Source organism: Nasonia vitripennis, chromosome 2 (genome assembly GCF_009193385.2).
Source record: "Nasonia vitripennis strain AsymCx chromosome 2, Nvit_psr_1.1, whole genome shotgun sequence".
Lineage (NCBI taxonomy): Eukaryota > Metazoa > Arthropoda > Insecta > Hymenoptera > Pteromalidae > Nasonia > Nasonia vitripennis.
In genome coordinates, this window is record NC_045758.1 from 6,011,079 (window position 1) to 6,032,412 (window position 21,334).

The 21,334-nt window shown below is 50.0% G+C and overlaps 1 protein-coding gene across 11 annotated transcripts in view; it reads right to left on the reverse strand.

Moving 5' to 3' along the window:
• The window catches only part of LOC100122454, a 206,622-nt gene that overhangs the window by 13,845 nt on the left and 171,443 nt on the right, over positions 1–21,334 (reverse strand). For 8 of the 11 annotated variants that reach the window (XM_031923872.2, XM_031923867.1, XM_031923866.1 and 5 more), the window contains 10 exons: positions 15,053–16,848; positions 9,701–9,773; positions 9,254–9,294; positions 7,442–7,600; positions 5,706–6,800; positions 5,497–5,568; positions 5,255–5,373; positions 4,889–5,049; positions 4,300–4,565; positions 2,017–2,257 (listed from right to left, as the gene is read on the reverse strand). In XM_031923872.2, coding sequence (XP_031779732.1) covers positions 2,017–2,257; positions 4,300–4,565; positions 4,889–5,049; positions 5,255–5,373; positions 5,497–5,568; positions 5,706–6,800; positions 7,442–7,600; positions 9,254–9,294; positions 9,701–9,773; positions 15,053–16,848 — 4,023 coding nt within the window. Of the gene's footprint in view, positions 1–2,016; positions 2,258–4,299; positions 4,566–4,888; positions 5,050–5,254; positions 5,374–5,496; positions 5,569–5,705; positions 6,801–7,441; positions 7,601–9,253; positions 9,295–9,700; positions 9,774–15,052; positions 16,849–17,123; positions 17,698–21,334 lie in introns of those variants that run through there. The other 3 variants (XM_016983128.2, XM_031923869.1, XM_031923870.1) reach the window with 3 other exon arrangements.

The window sequence follows — 21,334 nt, forward strand, 5'->3', positions numbered from 1 at the left end:
CCTTAAGAGTAAGAAAGAGAGAGCGAGAGAGAGAGAGAGAGAGAGAGAGAAAGAGAGAGAGAGAGAGAGAGAGAGAGAGAGAGCGGCTCGTGCATCCCGCAATCGATTCCTCGATAAGACTATATCGCGTAATTCATATATATTTCGCGGAGATTGATTCAGATGGATGCTGCTGGCATCTAATGAGCCAATATCGGTGAGGAGCATCTCTAGGCTGACCGCACGTCAATTTTTCTACTTGAACGGACGTACAATTCTCTCGACTGTACCTACGTTCGATTGGAAATTCCTCCTTTTTAATCGAGCTCGCTGCTATGATTAAACGAGATGGCACCGAGCCAATATATATATATATATATATATTGGCTCGGTGCCATATATATATATATATATATACGTATAGCATCAGCAGCGCGTCAAAACGTTTTGATCCCGAGCTTCACGCTTGCTTGGAAAATTACGTCGAATCAGAGAGCGGGTGGCGTCCGCTGAATGCACAGCAAATTTGACGCGCGGCCGCCGGACCGTCGAATTTCGATGAGAAAGGGCTAGCATAAGAAGAGAGAGAGGGTCGACGAGAGAGAGAGAGAGAGAGAGAGAGAGAGAGAGGGAAGAGTTTTGCTGCGACGTCGAGGTGTTCCGGGTCCTAACCCCGTCGGGACGTTTTCCCTCTCGCTCGCTCTCTTCCCATAATCCAGTGCGGTGGCAACTGTTTATACCCCACCCAACTGCTACTGCTGCTGCAACCCCCGCATCCGGCCTCTCTCTCGCTCCCTTGCTGTGTGCTAGAACCCCTTGAAACGCGGAGCAGCGGCTCCTCTCTCCCCCGTTCTTTCGTAGCGCACAGCATCGCCGACGCCGCCGCCGCCGTCGAGCTTTACGTCAATTAGAATAAGGTTGGCACTTTCGCCTACGAAGAGTAATTACTTTAATTAACAAAATGGAGGTAGGTATGCGCGAGGAGGAGCCGCTACTGTCGAGGGTAGCGGCGGAGACGAGGAAGCCACCGCCGCGGCTTAGCTTAGCCGAAGAGGCGCTGCTCAGTCTCTCTCTCAACCTATACCACACCGCTGCTCCTCGACTCGATTGCTCGCGAACCGCGAGAATCGCGACGACGGAATTGCCTCGCAAGCTCGTGTATATACGGCGCGCGGCGATGCTGTATTATATGGCTCTGGGCGTAGGAAGCGGCAGCTCCTCGCGCGGAGCCAGCTTCCGCTTCTAGGCGCGCGTATATGTACCGAGAAAGAGAGGCGGACGTGCTCAAGTGTTTGTATAGAGCGCGCGAGGGAGAGAGACAAGCAAGTTTAGGCTGCGAGAGAGAGAGAGAGAGAGCGAGAGAGAGAGAGAGAGAGAGAGAGAGAGAGAGAGAGAGAGAGAAAGAGAGCGTGTCTCGGACTTTTTAACAAATTATGTATGTGCGACGCGCACCGTCGACCTTTTTGTTTGCTCGCTTTCCTTGAGATTTCATTGTATTTTTTTTAATCTGTCTCGGGATGCGGCTTTCACTTTTTTTCTTCCTTTAATGAAGCATAGAGTTGCCAAGGCTTGCCTTCTTCTCTCGGTTACCTCATTAATACAATTTACTGTTATGTATACATTTTTAACGTAACAATAGACTTCAGTCACTGTGAATTTATGTCAAGCGATATTAACCCCGACGCGTGTTCTCGTCGGGGGTAAAAATCCAATAGCGCCAATTAAGAAAAAGAAAGATAAAGACCGCAGGTACATGGAACTCGTGTAGCTGAACCGAGGCAGGACGCAATTATAGTCGAAACAACAACATAAGAGTGCAGTGGCCGCCACGAAAACGCAATCCCGTTTTCCATAAACCGTCGAGCTAGCTGACTGAAAAAAAGAAAGAGAGAGCCGAACCGAGCAATATCGAGGATCCGTGAGCAGCAAGTGCTTCGCGTGACCATAGAGGCGCACGCGAGAGCCCCGACACTTCCGCGTAAGGCCAAGGCTTGATCCTCGCACGCGGCGATATACATCTAGAGTATAGAAGCTTACCTTTCGTCCTTGCCGTTGGGCTTGTCGAGCGGGCCGATCGTGTGCTGAGGCGGAGGCATACTGTAGCACGGGGCAGGCGTGTAACCGGCTGGTATCTGGTAGCCCGAGGTGACCGGCCCGCCTGGATAGCTGCCGCCGCATTGGTAGCCCGCTGTCGGGTACGGCGTGTACGTGTTGCCTGGGTACTCGGCCTGAACGCCCGTCATTCCATAGCCTGGGTGAGGACTCATCGGCCCGTAACCTGCAAGAGGAATCAGTTTGTTTTATTTTAAAATTTCTACAGCATTTTCTTCATTTGATATCGAAAGAATGCGAGTATCAGTCAAACTCGGCTTTGTATTCGAGTGAATGAGAGGCACATCGTCAATCAAGAAAAAGGGCATTCATACACCCTGTCTGCGGGAAATTCAGTACACATCGCGCGGCGAGCAAGTTCGCCGAGCGGTTGATTAACCGTTGTTAAGTCCGCGCGTTTATTTGCCAGAGAAGAATTGTCCGCGTCCAAACACATTTCGGCAGCTACACGCTCCCTCCGCGCGCTCACGCACACAGATCCCAAAAAACAGTAGCGCACAGATCACGGTATACAGCGGAGTGAGAGGGAGAGAGAGCGAGGAGCTATATTGCACATCGCGACGCGTCGGCATCCGTATGTTTCAATTTCAATAACTACTCCCCAGCGAACAGAGAGACATAGAGAAACGCCAACGCAGTGTCGGACTTTTGCACTCTCGTTCTATATGTATATAGGCGCGGGCGAAATATTGATAATTAACAATGGAAGCTGCCGGTGACGCTCACAGGACGCTGCGGTGCTCGGAGGGAGGCGGCAGCAGTAGCAAAAAAGAGCCACTGTGCGCGCACGAGGAGAGTCACAAGGTAGGTATACGCGAGCGCGCGCGAATCGAGGCAAAATGAGAACGAGAAAAACCGGAGGCTGGGCGAATTTTTATTCGGCAGTTGTAACCGCGCCGCCGACGCCACGTACGCCTCGGGGGAGAACGCGCGAGCGAGCGCGCGGTCTTTGTTCTATTCCGATATATCGCGCCGCGGGGTTATATACATTCGTATTTCCCTCTCTGTCTCTATCGTGCATATAGCCTGCTCCCTTTCTCTGTTCCGCGAGAGCTGCTGCAGCACGTCGTCCAATGTAATGACACGCTACCCGACAATGTATTCATTTCGACTGGAACGTGTCTCGCGCAAATTTATAGCGTGCCAGCGGGAGGAGAAAAAGCTCGCCTGCCCGGCCTGCCCGCTCCGAGTACATTGAGAAAACTAGATATTAAAATTTACTACATATGCAGGAAAAATTACTATATTATATAGTAATGGACGGTTATACTTGCTTTGTATTAAATTTTACTATCTCAGATAGTAATTTCTATACTGAAATGAAATTTTAAAACATTTAATTTTTTTTTTGCTGGGCAATTTTACGCGCTTATTCGAATATGATTATTATTATTATTATTGATATTTAATGTTGTTGAACCTGGACCTCTGGCATGGGAGTCGAGCGCGCTGACCACTTACCCAAACAGTACTGTTATGTACAAAATTTCAAATCTGATATATTAATCACATTTACTTATGAGTTAATATTGATAATAAATTGACCAAAATTAATAAATAATAGCAGCGAATGATATTTTATCACTTAATAATATCAGATAAACAAAAAATTATAGATTTTGGTATCTTATTACTGCATAAATCAACTTTATAACCTCAAATTCTGGCACACGGAGAAATTCTTAAAATAATTTTTACTATATAATATAGTAATTTCTAGTAAACACGTAACAAATTTTAATATAAGTCTAACAATTTTTACTATGAATATAGTAAAAATCGTCATGGAGCGAGTATGACCTGCCGTTACTATCTAATATAGTAATTTTTCCTACATATGTAGTAAATTTTAATATATAGTTCTCTCAGTGTATACACGTACGCGCCTGCAGCCTTTCTCCAAAGCGAGCTTTTCATCATCGGCTCGCGAGTTTTATTCCCCAGTACATGCACGTGCGTGTGCGTGCAGAATTCTCTCCCCACGTCTCTCGCAGTCGCAGCTCATAAATGTGGGCCACTGTAATATACTTGCTCGGAAATAAATTTCGCAGCCTAGCTTTTTGCTGCAAGCTCATTTATTTCTCCGCGGAGGAATATATTGTTTTCTTTTTTACAATCGACACGATATACCGCCTCTCGTTTATGTCTCATTCTTCACCTTTCGACATACAGGACCATAGTGACAATATCGTAGATTTCGAAACTGACCGGTTGGATCTCTGTAGGCATCCATGTAGTGCGAGCCACCGCTGTCTGGAGTACTTTCACGACTATAAGCTGCGGCGTGAACACCTGGTGGTGGGAATCCTGGTACAGGCCTGATACCACCGCTGAAGTTGACGGGCTCGTTGGCGGTGCTGAAATCGACGGGTTCGGTCTGTTCTTCGATAGGCCTTGGGGCCGTGAATCCTGGACCCACGGGTACGGGCACTCCTTCGCCGTGCGCCGTCGAGTACTGCGGACTCGGTGCTCCACTATTGGGATCATCAGAAACACTTCGTTAGATTATTCAAGATATTTAAATTGCAAATTCGTTGAATATACAGTTACAGGCTTAAAGCGGCTCAAATTGGTTGTCAAATAAACATAACTCGTTTAACGACTGCTTTGAGCGTGTAACAAGAAGCGCGTAATTACAACGACAATTAAAAGTTAAAACCGCCATGATTTCGAGCCTGAGGAATACAGGGAGAGTTTTGTCTGTAAACACTAAATTAATTAGGCAGCGATGATTTTGGTGCGGGTGGGAAAGGAGTGAGAGCGAGAGAAGAGCAGAGAGAGAAAGCGAGCGCGTTACCTGTGCAGTCTGTTCACGCTGAGGTCGAGGGTCTGGCCTTGGGGACTGGGTACTTGGGGGCTCGCCGTTAGGTGCGGACTGGCTGCAGCTTGAGGGCTACCGCCGACAGTTTGCCCGCCGCCGTACTGCGGACTGAGACTGTTCGATCCGTAGGGCGGTGCCTGCGCGTATATAATAGAATAATTTCAGTTAACGCCAGCGCGCCAGTGCGAATATATAATCCTTTTCAAAGCGCCCGGAATTCGCAGCACGACTAGGTTATACGCTATACCTACACCTTTGATTCCTAATGACGTTATCATTACGCACGAATTCCGAGCGCCTTGGCCCGCACAGTGAATATGAATATTTCTAATGCATATTTACCTGTGGACTGGTCGACGTCACGCTCGAGGTTGACAAATCCATGACGGATCCACCGGGCGAGGTTGGAGGACCGCTGGGCTTCTGCATCTGTTGGACTTGCGCGACTGTCACGCATTTCACTGTAATTTACATGGGCAATTTTTCATGATGTCGGTTTTATACATCAGCTACGCAATATCTTTTCTTTTGGGTGAATACTTTTTTTGCGAATGAAATGAGAATAGTACTTGTGCTTTACTTGCCTTTAAGCGAGACTCTCTTTAACTTTTCACAGCTAATGACATCGCTATCGTCTACGTAAAAGAGGTTTGGATCTATACGTGGGATAAAGCATTACACAATCTTTAAACTTCTCTCCAGAACCTCATATAATGTTAAAGTAAGACTCGCTTTACGATCGAAAGATAGTATACAGGCGCGAACCAAAAACTGCTTCTCGTCAAACACTCACCGTCCTCCGTCTTCATCATGCCGGCTACGGTAGCCGCGGCCATGGCCATCTGGTGCTGCTGAGCCGCGGCGGCAGCCTCCTGGTGATAGACCCTCTCCTGTTCCTCTGGCGTCATGCCTGTCTGTCCCAAGTAGTACATGTTCGTCCTCGAGTGCAGTTGCTGTTGTTGCTGTTGTTGGGGCTGCAGCGGTGCGCAGGCCTGGCTATCGTACCTGTCGTAGGCTGACGCGGTGCCAGGGTCGTATGGTCGGTGATTCGCTGCCCCCGTCGTATCGTAGCCCCTTGCGGTGATGTCGTTCGAGTAGGTGACCACCGGCCTGGCGATGTTCGTGGCGCCCGGATGCTGCATGTAGCCGACCGCTGCTGCTCGCGCGTGTTCGGCCGAGCGCTGGTGAGCCGAGTACATGTCCTCGCTAGTCGCTCCAGCGGCCGCAGCCATCATCGAGGACTCGTAGGGCGAGCGCTGAGCTGCTGCCATCTGGTGGCTCATCCTCGTGTCCTCGACCATTGGCATGGGGTAGGCAACCGCGGGCTGCATCGGAAGCACGTGGTGGGCCACTGGATGTTGTTGCTGAGGCTGTTGCTGCTGCTGGCTCGGATGGTGTATCGTGGCACCGAGGGAGCCGGTCCTCGAGCCCATCGCCTCCATTGACGACATGGACGACGAGTTCGAATCCTGGTTGAGGTAAGAGTCGTAGGCCGAAGTCTGGCGCACGCTAGGCGGTGGCGGTGGAGGAGGTGACGTGTTCTGGCCGACTCTGCAGGAGCTGGAGTCTTCGGACTTGGGGACCAGCAGTTCTTGCGTCGTGTTTTGGCGGTTGGGCAAACTGCAGCAGCTGGTGGACGATGAAGTGTTCTCCGTCTTGGGGACGACCTTGCTCGAGCCGTTGCGAGACTGACTGTTGTCCTCTGGAGTCTTGGGCGCCTTGACGTTGATGCCCGTTACTTTGTTGGCTGCGTAGTAGTCGTACGTGGGAGAGGAGACCACTGGCTTGGAGTCCTGTTGCGTGTTGGTGCCGTACTGAGGGTAGAGCTTGCCGTCCAGCGTCGGAGGAAGCAGATTCGTGCTGATGTACTCTGGAGGTATACCTGACACTGGTGTAACAGAGACGTCTTTAGAGGTGCAGACTTTTTTTTACAATTCGGTAGTACAGGTTATTAAGCAAATAAAATATCAAATCCCACAAAAGTACAATTCGTGTACGAGCTACGTATTCGTGTAAAACTAGTTTTATACTATTGAGTCATTGATCGGCAAATCTTCCTATTTTGCTCGATTCGTGATTTATAATATTGCTAGATCTATTTTTGAAAACGTTCTAATACAAACGCTTTGCGTAAAAACAAATATTCTATAGAGAAACGATTCTTCGTAACATGTGCAAAGAAATTTTGTAAAGCCACGTTTTTCCGCAAAGCATTTTCAAGCATGACGCAGTGAATCCTCTAACGATATATAACGTCTCAAGCGAGTGCTACATAATATCTCACACAGCTACGTCTATATAGCGTGTACTTGCTTTTGTGTGTAATTTCCAATAAAGAATACAGATGCGCCTATAAGGATGAGAGAAAGAAAAAAAAGAACAAAGTAGTATAGTCGCAGTTGGCATCGGTAGAATGAAATATAATAATGTTCGTACTGCACACTGCAGCTTGTGAGAGCTCGAGTGTGGAATTGGAAATATTTAGATCCGCGCGTTTGATTTAAGTCTCCGCGGACTGGTAAGCCTTACCTTGAGCCTTGTGTCGCGCCTCGCGAGCGGCCTGTTTATTAGCCGCGGCAATGGGGCATCCGGACAGGCTCCTATGCGTGTTCCGATTGGAGCTGACATGACCTCGGCCGTTGCAACCAGGCGTCGGACATTTCAAAATAGTCTCATGCATCGCCAGAACTGCGAGAACCCAGACACGAGTTTGCGATGGTTAATTTTCTTTTTATCATCAACAGTGCGCACGTCACATGTTTTTTTTCTTATTTTTTTTAATATCAAAATACATGAACTTTGTTCGCGTTGAATTATTTGAGTATAATAAATTGCGTTAATGTCATATAAACGATGGAGTCATATACTGGACACAGTACGATTCGAAAGACGTGAGAGAAATTTCAAGAGATTCACGGAGAACGAGGGTGAGAATGAAAAAATAATAAAACAGTGAGTAAAGAAAAAAAAGAATAGAGGTAGAAGAGGTAAAGTAAAATGTAAAAGAAACAACGTCACGGTTATAACACAAATTCATCGGAAACGTACAGTAATAAGTATAATATACTGAGCGGGTAGAGAGAAAAAAAAATACAAGAAAAGATACAATCAATTTAGATAAATAAATTATACACAATACAATTAAAAAATGTAATATTCTGTGTTTGTGATGAGACCTGAATAAATTCTTATACGGCCAACGTATACTTGACAGTTATAGTTAGTGAAAACTGAAATGACTTTTCCCGAAAAATAACGAAATTATAAGCAAGTGTAAACCTCAACTCGCTTTACGCAAAACGACAAATGATTTGTATTACATATGTGTGTAACATGATTTACGTTGATCGACAATATGTACACGAAACGTTAAAACAAATCTTCGTTCTCCATGTAGTTTTAGAATTTCGAAACCAGTACGAGCAAAAATGAAGAAAGACGAACGAATGAAGCAAACGTGAAACGCAAAGTTTCTATAGTCGTATTAACCAGCGCTGTATTATACTCAAACGCAGAGAGATCCTCACTTTTGATTCAGGCGTGTGCGCTTGGGCTGCCACTCCCTTTTACGCCCGTGTCTCGGGGTCTCGAGTTCTCCAAAAAGTATATAAATCATATACTCGCATATAGTATATACGGCAACATAACCAAGTCAAGTGTGGTGATAATATAACTCTATACTATAAACTGAGAAACTACAAAAGTAATGAGTATGACAGGAAAAAGAAAAATTTCAACTAAAGAGTGAACGCAGTAAATAAAGCTCTCTACCCCGCTAACGAAAAGCACAAAGAATTCTGATTTTTGAAACAACTAATAAAAAGTCAAAACGAAAAAAAAATATTCACAGAACAGATACACACACACACATAACGCGGGCGTACACGGTCGTGTCGGTTTTTATATATGTATGTACAGGGAGAGAAACGTGATCACGCTTTTCAGCCCTCTGCTGCGCATCGCCTATACACATCGCGGGGTGACGTGTATCACACTCGCAAACAATGTCACGCGTGTACGTGTTTTCTAGACAATCGGTGGAATCAAGTAACTTCTTAATTAGTGCCGTTTTAAGCGCCAATGATATTCAAAAGTATAGGTATGTACAGAAAAGCTGTGCGCTGCGTTCGGTGAAACGTATAGCGTTGTGAGTGCAGCAGTCGGGCGTGTCATTTTCTCTCCCGAACGTCGAGGGCAACTAAAAACAAAGTAAAACAAAATGTCCCACGTTCCTGCGTGTTTTCGTACAAGGCATATATGCACTATAGAGCTACGTTACGAAATATATAACGTGAGAGAAAGAGTGTGTGAGTATTAATTAAAGCAGCGTTTCATACTCACTTTCTGGCGTTAATTTATCTTTGCGCGGACAACCGGATAAGCTGAAAAGAAAGAAATAGAGCAAATTTAGATTCTGGCAGCGCTAATTAAGAACAATTTTTCGTTCAAAATTAAAAACTTCGCTTCGCTGCACTCTGCGTTCTCGTTTACTCTCGAAAAAGAAGGAGGATCTGTCGCTAGCTAACTCGACTAAGCGTCCGACCAAACATCCGCTCTTACTACTCAAATTTCAAGAATACGAGCATATGCAAACTTATGGCTCGCCTTATCAATCGAATCGATATTATCGTTAATTAAGCAGCCTCCGCGGCTCTCTATGCTCCAGCGCCATGAATTGGCATTAACCTAATCGACGAGAGAGAGAGAGAGAGAGAGAGAGAGAGAGAGAGAGAGAACGTGCAGTAGTGCAGGTAGCAGCAGGCAGTTAATTCAACGATAATTACTTACCTGCGGTGGTGCGAGTAGAGTCCGGTCACGTGACCCTGGCCCGTGCAGCCTGGGGTTGGGCACTTGTTGCCCTCTGTAACAAATCAAACCACCCCCGTGGCCGCTGCCTTTAGTCCATTAAGCACACACTTCTCGTGTGCGTATGTGCGTATCTCTCGCTCTTGCTCTGTGTCGCTATTCGCAGCGTGCAGAGCCGAGAGAGGGACGCGCACTTTGCACACGAGTGTTCGCACGTGCTGTACGTCAATTCCTATCAATAATCGCCATCGGCTGCAATTTATGTGTGCCCGGTCATACACACTACAACCAATCGAATCCTCGTTAGACCCTCCAATTTACAGCCTTTTCGCGATCATTGATACGACTCGACGCATCAGCGTACTTATTAATAAGAATGTATAGTTTTGCGTATAAACTCTACGAGACTTATTTCGAAATCCACGATAAGACAGAAGAACGAGGTACGAGCAATTAGCGTCCGGGAGCGATTGATTAATTAGTCCAGGGGATTGCAGCGGTCGAGTCAAGCGTTGCAGGCGTATACAGCGGGAGTTTGCGGCGGCGTGGAAAGGATCGCGTGCGGTCGGCCCGAAGATTTCGCGTCGCATTGTGCGCGCCGGATTCGTGAATGGCCTCTGGGATTTGGCCGAGAGAGAGAGAGAGAGAGAGAGAGAAAGAGAGAGAGAGAGAGAGAGAAAGAGAGAGAGAGAGAGAGAAAGAGAGAGAGAGAGAGAGAGAGAGAGAGAGAGAGAGAGAGAGGTAGCACGCCACGGTCTAAGCCCACGCGAGATTAGCGTCGAAGCCGCGCGTATACGACTCGACACATAACCGGCCGCAAAACAAAGAAGAACCACGACGAGATCCCCTTTTCGCCCGCATTCGTCGCCTCGATCTGTGCGCGGGACAAAGAGCATCAGAGAGAGCCTATGGTCTACCGGAATTAGCGCTGCGATTGTTCGCTTTAAACTGCGATAGTTTCTCATTTCTCTCTTTCAAAAAATGCGTCGCGTGATGAATGACGATGCTGCGATTCACATCGGGAGGATAATACACACAGCAGCGTAGCTAATAAGCGATACATCGCAAAGCACGCGGGATTAAGAGGAATTTTCCGCATTAGTCGCACGTCTATCCACACACGCGCGCAGGATCCGCTCATTCAGTTATATCCGACATACGTACGTTCATCACGTGCTCGTCGTCGTCGCCGCGATGATGGAAAGGCGAAAAGTCAAAGTCTTCGGCGTCGCGCCGGGATATTTCAAATCAAATCAACGAAAACATCGAAGGGGGAGAGAGAGAGAGAGCGGAGAGCTTTCGGACGCTTTTCCTTCTCTCATTCCCTTGCGATATGCCACAGCGGGAAAAAGAGGACGAAGAAGAGAACGTGGGCGGAGAGTAGGAGCAGAGGCGAAAGCGCACTTTTATAAACTTTGTCGTGTACTAATCCCTCTGGCCCTGATCCCCTGCCACCGGCGATTCCGAGCGCCGCCGCCATGACGCTCGAGAGGAGAAACTTCATCAGGCCGTCATTTCGTGTCTTCGAGACCCAATCCCGCGCGCGCCTTTTTCTCTTCGACAGGGAGAGAGGGCTCTATACACTGCGCTGGCTCGTAAATTGGATTACGATACGTGATGTCATTAGCGGCATGCTTTATTTAGAACGAACTGTATGCGCCATAAGCCATTGAAAGCATGGCTCGGCGCACCTCTGGCTAATCAACTTTCTTCCCGCGCAGCTACTTGCCTTTTTTACGCGCAGCGCCGATGGAATAGTACTGCCTAAGAGCCTACTGCTACTCTAACAAGCGTCTTTCAAAGTTTTCAGAGGCCTCGTTATAGATAAATGTTTTTTATGCACGACGGGCAAAGCATCATCGGAGGTGAGCTTTCAATTGAATTTCGCGCTCGATTTTTTTTTTTTGCAAAGCCCCGACTCTCGCAACAAACAAGTTTGCAACTGCTATACGCGCTTCGGTAAAAGTCTTCTTTCGTCGATTTCTAATTAGCCTTTACGCAATCGCATTAATTACACGCGGGCCTCGCGCTCGACGAAATAATCCACTCACAAGCAGCTCAAACAAATCCGTACGTTGAAGACCGTGTACGCGCAGCGCAGTTGCAAAAAAAGAAGGTCACACGCGCAAAGAGCCTGCTCCGCCGCGGAAGGGATCGAATTACGCTCCGCGTCAATTAATTAAGCAGCCCGCTCGTCGGTTAAAAAAAATAAACGGGAGAAGAAAAAAGAAACGAGGGGCTAAGCGCGCGGCACGCGTCGACTCTTCCGGTCAAGCTGGTAGCGTATATATATACAGCGTAGGGATGAAAGCGTGTGCCGTGGCACGCGCTGAACGTCTGAATAGACTTGTAACGAGCCGCGCAGCTCGGACCTTTTTTCCGCAGGCAAAGAGCGTAAGGGAAGAAGGAAAAAAGTGCCCGGCTCTCTGCGCGAGGGTGAGACAGAGCGAGAGAGAGAGAGAGAGAGAGAGAGAGAGAGAGAGAGAGAGAGAGAGAGAGAGAGAGAGAGAGAGAGAAAAAGGGATATCATCGCGCGGCAAAGAAGGAGCGGGATACGCAAGAGTGAAGGTGAGTGTGTAATTGTGTTATTTTGTAGCAATTTCACGAGGGTTATATGTGGGACGTCGCCGGCAGCATCAGCAGCAGCGGTGTGCGTAAACAGTCTACTGTGATTGTTTTATTCATACGTCTCGCTGCACGTGTGCGTGTGTGAGTGAACGCGTACGCGTTGATCTCGACTCCGGAATGGACTAACCCTTGCTCACTTGTCTTCTCTCTCTCTTTCACTCTTGCGCGCGAGCGGAAAAGTGTTTATGCTCTCGCCGCTTTAATTAGCTTCAATTAGCGAGGGTCGCTTCTTCTTAACGCTTTTTATTTTTGACTTCATTGCAAGAGACGGCTTTATTAAAGTGTAAACGAATTTTTCATGGCACTCAAAAGAGAACAGCTTGCTCTGATGCGCCATCTCGAGATATAACGTCCGACGGTTACGAGAGATAATTTTAACGCAACGCTGATTTCACTCGAACGTCAGACCCGATATACAAGCATCTGCGAGTATCAGTTGCACTATAACGAGCGGCGATAAAAACGTCATAATTCACGAGGTTTTTTTAATTAATCCATAAACGCGCTTTTACGACCGAATGCTTGGCGTGTGTTTTCGGAATTAGCCGCGCCTGGATAAATCAATAAAGCGTGAAATTAGCGCTAAAGACACGTGTCGCGCGCGTTCCTCCTCCTTCTCGCGCCATCGGAACGACCTCCTCTTAGCGGTCGGCCATTATACGTCGCTACAACATCGCCTCCGCCCCCCCCGTTATACGATCGTGAAAAACGCCGAGGTATTTTATACGCACACATGAGTGCATGTACACATAGGCAGCGGCAGCAGCGTAAAATTGAGTTACAGGGTAGTTTATTTTTTTATTAGCGCCGGGCAGCCGTCAAACGCTACCGGGCAGCACACTACTGCTTCGCTTTTATACACACACACACACACACACACACACACAGACATACGCAGGAGAGCGCGCGGGAGGGGGAGCTGCGTTTTTGCGGCCACTGGATTTCCCGATAACAGTTTTATGGCGTGTCAACACGCTTCCATCAAGAAAGAGAGAGAGAGAGAGGGTCACGATGCGGGGGAGCTGCCGCCGCTACTGCAACGAGCCATAAAATCAAACGTTACCTGTCACGAAAAACACCGGATTTCCGTGATTTCGACGTTCGGCGCTTCTGTGCGCGTTTGAATTTTTTTCCTTTTCGGGGAGAGCAAAGGCGAGCTTGTTTGCCAATTTTTTTTCGCAGAGTCGTGTGAAAATAGAGGACTTGCCGTCGATTACCGAGGTATTTGCTCCGGCAAACGCTAAGCAAGTAATTTGATTCTCTCTGTGCAGAGAGGTAGCTAGTGAGCGAGAGAGAGAGAGAGAGAGAGAGAGAGAGAGAGAGAGAGAGAGAGAGAGAGAGAGAGAGAGGAGAAAATTCGAGTCAGCTAATTTCGCGAAATGCCAGGAGAAACGTCGGCGGTTGTTGGCCGGTTCAATTAAGTCGATAAAATAGCGCATTTAAACTCCCGAGTCAAAGCTCGCTCGCGTTTAAAGAAAGCTGCGCCTCACCGCTAAGGCAACAATTCCATCCCCTCGAGCCGGAATTCTTTCGTTTGTACAATCGTTCGTCGGTATACACGGAAAGAGAGAGCGAGAGAGAGGAAGAAGGGACGGCGGAGATTGAATTTTTGAAACGGCGGTCCACCCCCGCCTCGTCGGCACTGGCGAAGGGAGTGCTGAAAGCAGCATCGGAGGAAAGGGAACTAGTGCCACGGGAGAGAGAGAAACGTTAAGGGGATAATGAGGAAAGGCATAGGGTCTCGGAGCCTCGGTAATAAGGTGACTCGAGAAGTGGAAGAGCAGCCGCATGCTAGTCACGTTTCCAGCCGCTGACAGCTGCGGCTTATACGTATGACGCGGTATCAACCCCAAATTTCTCTCCCCCAAACGCAGACGCACAGCTTGTCACACTGCGTGCTCCCGAGCTAGATCCCGGGAATGCACTCGGATTCCACCTGTCGGCCCACGTCCCGTTGTCGACGAAGAGAGCCCAGAGCCCGACGGAAGGTTCTCTTCTTTCCGAATGCGCGCCTCCTAGACGCGTTGCGTTAATTTCGTCAGGAATTGGTAAGTTTGTGCTTGACTCGATTAGTTCATACTGCCTGCGATGCATCCCATATTCGATTAGAGAAACTTGCTTTGACGAAAACGGTGCGGATTTGTACAGGAGCTTCCAGGATTCTACAGCTTTGATAACAGTTCCGATTGAAGATAAATCGGGAAGCAGAGACAAGTGAAAGCCGTAGTTAGCCTTCAAAGAGAGAGAGAGAGAGAGAATAAGTCCCCGCGAGGAGAGAGAGAGAGAGAGCTTGATTTCGCCATTTGAGTCATCACCCCTCGGCTTCGTAATTATTGATTTTCCACCCTGGCATAACTCCCCTAACTTTATAGAGAAAGCAGCGGCACCGCATAAGGAAGAGAGCGAGTACAGAGTCGAAAATGCCTTTTGTCCCCCTTTCGCGAAACGCACGATCGGAGCAGCGAGAGAACGCGCGGACCGACCCCTCGTCAGAATTCGCCTCGGCGAATTTTTCATGGGGGATTTGAAATTCCGAATGCAGCGCATGTCGATCTTGACCTACATCGCACGCGGATACACACGGGGTGTATAGAGTATATAATACGAGACTGCTATTCGATGATGTGTGCGCGATGAGACGGAGTTACGATTCTCAATCAACCTACATACGCGACTAGCAACGCGCTAAAGCAAACGTCAACTTACCCCTGCCAAGACTGGAGGGCGACATGGACATTCCGGGTCTAGTGCCGTCGAAAGATCCCGGCCGCTCGTTCATCTTGATAGCGGGGTCTTGTTGATTGCCGACGCTCGAAGTCGTGCACACGTCGCCTCCCATCGCGGAGTTGGCCGTCGTCGTGGCCGGTGTGCTGTTACTCATGGCGATGCTGCTGTTGCCGTTGCTGCTGACTGTCGGATTGACGACGGGACCGTTGCTACCAGGCTGCTTGTTGGCATTGTTGTTCGCCGAGCCGTTCGTGCTGCTGACCGCGGCGACGCTGACGACGCCCTCTCTGGCGATGTCTTGGATGGCGCTGGCAGCCCGCGAACCGACGCCCGCCGGCTGCAGGATCGTGTACTGCTTGGAGTTGGCGTCGGGACTGCCGATCGGCGCGAGACTCTGGTGACTGGGACTGGTACCCTTAGGCACGCTGCCGCTCATGGGGTTGTTGCTGACGGCGGCGGCTTGCACCGGCATCGCCTCCTCCTTGGGAGACTTCAACTGCAGAAGGGAGACGGTCGAGGCGTGCTTGTCGTCGACCGGCGGCGAGATACCGGGCACCGGCTGGGGCACGGGCATCGTCGGTCCAGGCGACGGGTAGCCGACGAACGTCGCCGCGGCCGGATACGGGCCCATCGGCGGGATGGAGGACGGCGTCGCGACGCTTCGGCAACCGGTTTTCTCGCTGCCGCTGCTGTTGGGCGGCCTGAAGGCCGAGGTCACGGAGAACGACGAGCCCACCGGCGACGTGGCTTTGAGACCGTCGGAGTAGGGCCTTTGGTAGGAGCCGTAGAGGCCGCTGGTCTGCTGCTGGTGCTTGTTGGCGAGGGACTCGTTTTTGCACTTGTCCGGGTGCTCGTTCCGCAGGTGGTGTTCGTGCTCGTTCGCCGGATCGGACATGTCGATCTCCAGCTCGTTGGAGGACTCGTCGACGAGTTCGTTGAAGTCCGGCGGTTCGTATCTCGAGTACTTGTCGCCGGCGGCCGATCTCCCCGACGATCTTCCGCTGTTGATGGCCAGCCGCTTGTTCGCCTCGTTCTGGTTCGAGTCGGTCATGCACTGCATCTCGTCGTCCTTCTTCATGAGCTTGCCGCCGTTATGCTGCTTGTAGGCGTCCTGCATCATCTTAGCCTGCTGCTGTTGAAACCTGGCGTTGTGCTGCTGCTGGCCCCGCAGCGTTATCACGTCCTTGAGCGAGCAGCCGGTCTCGTTGCTGGTCGTCGACGACTGCGACATGGACGACGGCGACATCTTCACCCCGTCCTTCTTCTCCTCGAAGAGGTTCTCGAAGTTCGACTCGTACCTGTCCTCGTCGGAGTTGCCCCGCTGGTAGAAGGATCCCCTGGGTCCGGGCACCCAGCTGCCGGAGAGGCTTTTCAGCGCGGCCTCAGTCTCCCTGATGAGGGTCTCGTCGTCCTCGGGCTCCTCGCAATTGTTCTTGCTGGCCTTGCGCGCCGGGCTACCCGAGTTCGCGTTGGGAAAGACGCGCTTCTTCTGGGGCAAGGGTATGTTGTTCTTGTTCTGATCGTCGAACGCCGCGTTAACCGATTTCTGATCGTCGCGCACGCTCTTCCTGCGCCGCTTGGCCCCCGCCTGCTCCGGCTGGGCATCCATGTCGCTGCCGCTCTTCTGCTTGGAATTCAGCGAGCTGAGCTGCTGTTGTTGCTGCTGCTGTTGCTGCTGCTGCTTCGGCTTCGTGGTGGCCGACTCTGCTTCCAGCTTACGCTTTTTGAGGTGGGCCATCGCATTCTGGCCGCCCGGCACGCTGGTGAGTTCGACCCTGGAACAGAAAAATTCCAGAGGATCGTACAGACGGTTCTCACAAGCTACGCGGTGCAGCTGCGACGAGGAGCTGCCACCAGCGGCTAGCATAGCGATTTGCGGTAGCGCGCGTTATACTAAGCACCATCTACGTGCATCGTATTTTTTTGCTTTAAAAATGCGAACAGGAGTAATAACGATCGAGGGTTTCAGCGCGGCGAGTCTACGAGTGTTTGAGGTAGCAGAGGTTACCGATTGCGAGTACGAGTTCACCGTCGTGTCGGAGAGATTCACCTGTGAGCAGAGCCGAAGCGTTCCGATGACTGGGCCGTGCAGTAGACTGCCAGTTTTTACGTTTATGGTTGTCTGTTTTATTAGCAAATCGTCGCTCGCCTGCTGTCAACACGAGGTTGCTCTAACCGCACATTATTCATCGCCGTCAACTGTGTTCACTGTTACGACAGGCTGTCCATGGCTGTCGTCACGAAAGTCCACTTGAGGCGAAAAGAGGAGAACGCATACAGCTGAAGCGGTGCACACGACACAACGACACACGCACGTTGTCCGGCGAACGCTTGCAGTCGCGCGAACTTGCAGATGCACAAGTCGCAGCAGTGGTGGTGGTGCTGGCGGTGGCGGTGGCGGCGGTGGTGGTACCAGCGCGTAAAAAGTGGACAAACTTGTTTGGCTGTATGTCGCGAGAGAGAGAGAGAGAGAGAAAGAAAGTTCGCTGTAGTCGTCACGCGACGGAGCGCAGAGCCTGGCCCTTCTCGACAAGGCGCTCGACGAGGAGCTACTGTGTGCTATGTCGAAGGGTGCAGGCGCTCGAGGGGTGGCTGATACGCCACCAGCTCTGCGGCGACTGTTGGTGGGGGTCGGGGAAGTGGTAAGAGCCGAGCACGAGAGAGAGAGAGGCAGCGCGCGCACTGGCGGGGAGTTGCCAAAGTGCGCGAGCTCGGCTGCGCCAAAGTGGGGGCGGGTCTCGATCGCTGTCCACCCCCGCGAGAGAGAGAGAGAGAGAGAGAGAGAGAGAGCAGTCCTCGCGCGCCCCTCTTCCTCTCGCCGAGCGGCCTCCTTCGTCCTCGCGGGGAGAGGAGAAGCGCCGACCGCAGCGAGAAGGAAGGCAGGTCGTCGCACCCCCCTCCCCTGGAGATAGATAGAGCCGACTGGCACTACTGCTACCCCACCCACTCGACGAGAGCGAGCTTCTTTCCCACGGAGCACCCGGAATGCACACACCAGTGCGCGGCCAGCTCGACGTGTCCCTGTGCTGCTTTATGGAGAATGCAAGCTCCTCGTGCAACCCCTACTCCTTCGAGCTCTTCGCTCTCCTCTTGCGATCCGATGCCTGCAGTTCTCGTAGCCGGTGCAGCCACCTACAGTCTCGCCTCGGAGATTTTCGTTTCGTTTTTCGAACAAAGGACGATCACAAATTTTGAATATTCTCGCGGACGATACTGCTAGCCGCTTCTTTAGCCGAGAACTGAAGAAGCGCGCACAGGTGCAGCTGCGAGTGGAAAGCTGATGTAGAGGCGGGGGAAGAGACAGACCTTGACTCGGATCGATCGCGTGTGTGCATTGTGCAGCACACGCCAGAGCGCTGCAACGAATGTCTTCATAAGTTGCACGCCTTGGTTTACACGTCACTGCGAAATGTTATTGTTATTTTATCGACTGCTCGCGCCACGGCAGCAGTGCGTCGAGCAAAAAAGATTACGTAGCCAATCTCTCCCGTGTCAAAGACCAGCGGCTCTGCTTTTTCTTCGGCAAACTTCTCCTGGTTGGAAAATATGCGGTCTAATAGTCGGGAATTATTAATCTATCGACCTTAATGATCGTAGGTGTGAGTATACACACGCGAGTGTGCGAGGGTGTGGGGGAGAGGGAAGTCGAGGAGGCGGTTGGATAATTGATGAAACGATCCTTACATCGACAGCCCCGGTGTCAGATTAATGATACGCTCTCTCTCTCTCTCTCTCTCTCTCTCTCTTTCTCTCTCTCTCTCTCTCTCTCTCTCTCTCTCTCTACCCTTCAGCGTTTCATTTCGCCGTTTATACTCGGGTGTATGTATTGGGTCCCCACAAATCCAAATTCGAAAATGTCGGGCTGGTGTGATGAAACGGATCCGTCGTTAATCGGGAAAATCGGGATCAACTTCAATTCGGGACTGTATACATACAAACATCGGGATAGACGTTCATATAGGCTTGCTCTTAACTGGCGCAAGGACCAGCCGACAACTCGAATTAGATAAACTGAGCTTCGAGATTTCTCTCTAGACAAGAGGCGAGAGAGGCGAGCGAAAGGAAGAGAAGGATCAGCGTCAGCGCTTAGTGCGCTGCTGGCTGGGATCTTAAGGAAGGCTTCCCTTAAACCTTAAACGCTCTCTCTCTCTCTCTCTCTCTCTCTCTCTCTCTCTCTCTCTCTCTCTCTCTCTCTCTCTCTCTCTCTCTCTCCACCAACCGCGGCTTGTGCGCCAGCTCTTGCTTCTTCGAGTTTAGAGCGCTCAACTGCACCTCTCTCTCTCTCACTCGCCTACTCACTCCCTATCGCAGCCGCAGCAAAGGAAGAAGAGACTATGGGCCGACCAAAATCAGAAGTTAAATCGTGCCCGCGGCTTAAGACATTATCACTTTTCTTTGCGGACTGATGCTCACCCTCTCTGTCTTCCGCTACAGCGAGTATAGATGTATATACCTAACTATCTCTTTCTCGCTCGCTCGCTCTGCTCTTCGAATCGCCAAGAGAGATTCCCTCGGAATGGAGGATCGATGCGTCCTCGTCCACCCTCCAATTACGTGCCATCCCTTACTGCCTGTGGGGAATAATTAGAAAGCAAGTCTCCGAGAGAGCGTAGATGGCTCTAGAATCTCTCTAGACTCGCCGCGCCGACTAACACCCCCCCCCCTCCCAGTCTCCACGATTTCGTCTCATACGCCGGCGTCGCCCCTCCCCCCCTGTATTTTACGACGACTGCTGTTTCGGAACGTACAAATCATTTTCACGACTTATATTCCGAACGCTTCATACCCCCGATGCGTGCGTTTCGTCGAGCTTTTGGGTCGCTCGTCAACAGAAATGATCGGACTTCACAACGGTGGATATTCGCGAAAGGTTACCACCTTAATCGTTAGTATATCGTTCTCATTACTATCGGTCTATACATGTCAGTGACATCTTAATAGTTGCCGCCGCCACAAAAGGAGAGGCGGCAAATAATTTAACAGTTATTTTCACACCTCAGCGGCGTCGGTGTGAGAGGTTAGTATAACGTCGAGTCAGCTCGCGGTCTACAGACCTATAGCCGTGGCTCTATAACGTATATAAACAGACACACCACGTAAGCGTTGCCGTAGCCGAACACGTGGTCTATCTCTCCTGCGTATTTCATCGATAGCTCCGCGAAACGTCTACGTCCCAATCGGTACCCGTATACCCATCACCGCATTACACCCAAGACACGTATCGGTAGAGTTCGGATAGCCGTGTAATCGGTGGGATTTTGCACGGAAATAAAATAGGCCGATTGAAAAGTGTAACACAACGGCGACGCGTAAAGGTATACACACACGCGGCGGTGTGTCTATAGAGACCGGCAGCGCGACTAGAGCCTATTGACATGGTCGTGCGCGGTATAATTAGCCATAACTACACGTGGCGTTTCAGCGTACGGCAAACTTTCGACGGCGGGGAAAAATCATTATTGCTGCTATAGTGTAGCAGTCGCCGCGAGCTGTGTCAACAATATTTAAACTGCAGCACGCGCGCGAGCCGCGCGATGCGTTTTGTGCTTTTTATTCGCGAGCGATTAACGAATGTAGCTGTATAAGCTCGATTTTTTTTTGTTCTCGACTCCTTGTTGTTTCGCGTGTATAATTGCCTCGCGGACTGTTTCGCTTGTACGTATTGCCGATGAGCCGCGTGTGACCCATTATTATTCGTTCTATAGACGACGCCGAGTATGGTGTGCGAATTTAAATATTAACCGGCGGCATCACTTATTCACGATGCTTAATTGAATTTTATAATTGCCTCAATTGGATGAGTGATAGAATCGTTTGAACCGATGATTTATTCACGACGATTTTTAAAAATAAAACTCGATTTTCTCCTTTACACACGCATACACATGGCTGCGCGTATGAAAAGAAAGCCGAAGTCCGAGTTAAGCCTCAATCGGATTACAGGAGCCGAGAGCGCAGCGCATATGTAAAATACAACCCATCGCTCGGGCAACTCGCTAATTACTCGCGACAAGCCAGGGAAAACAGAAAAAAAGCGAGTCGAGCGAGAAAAAAAAGAAAACAAGTCGGCAAAGCAGGCTAAACGAAATGTCGTGTACTCGGCAGTGCGCGCAGCGGGAAAGTTACAGGTTGCAGTAGCGCTGGCTCTAATCCTGCTAAATTCAATAATCCAACTCTCGGCAACTCTCGCGCACGCATCGCGCAGCCCCGACGTCCGATTCATGATGAACTGCATTTAAATCCGGGGGCTCATCAATTAAT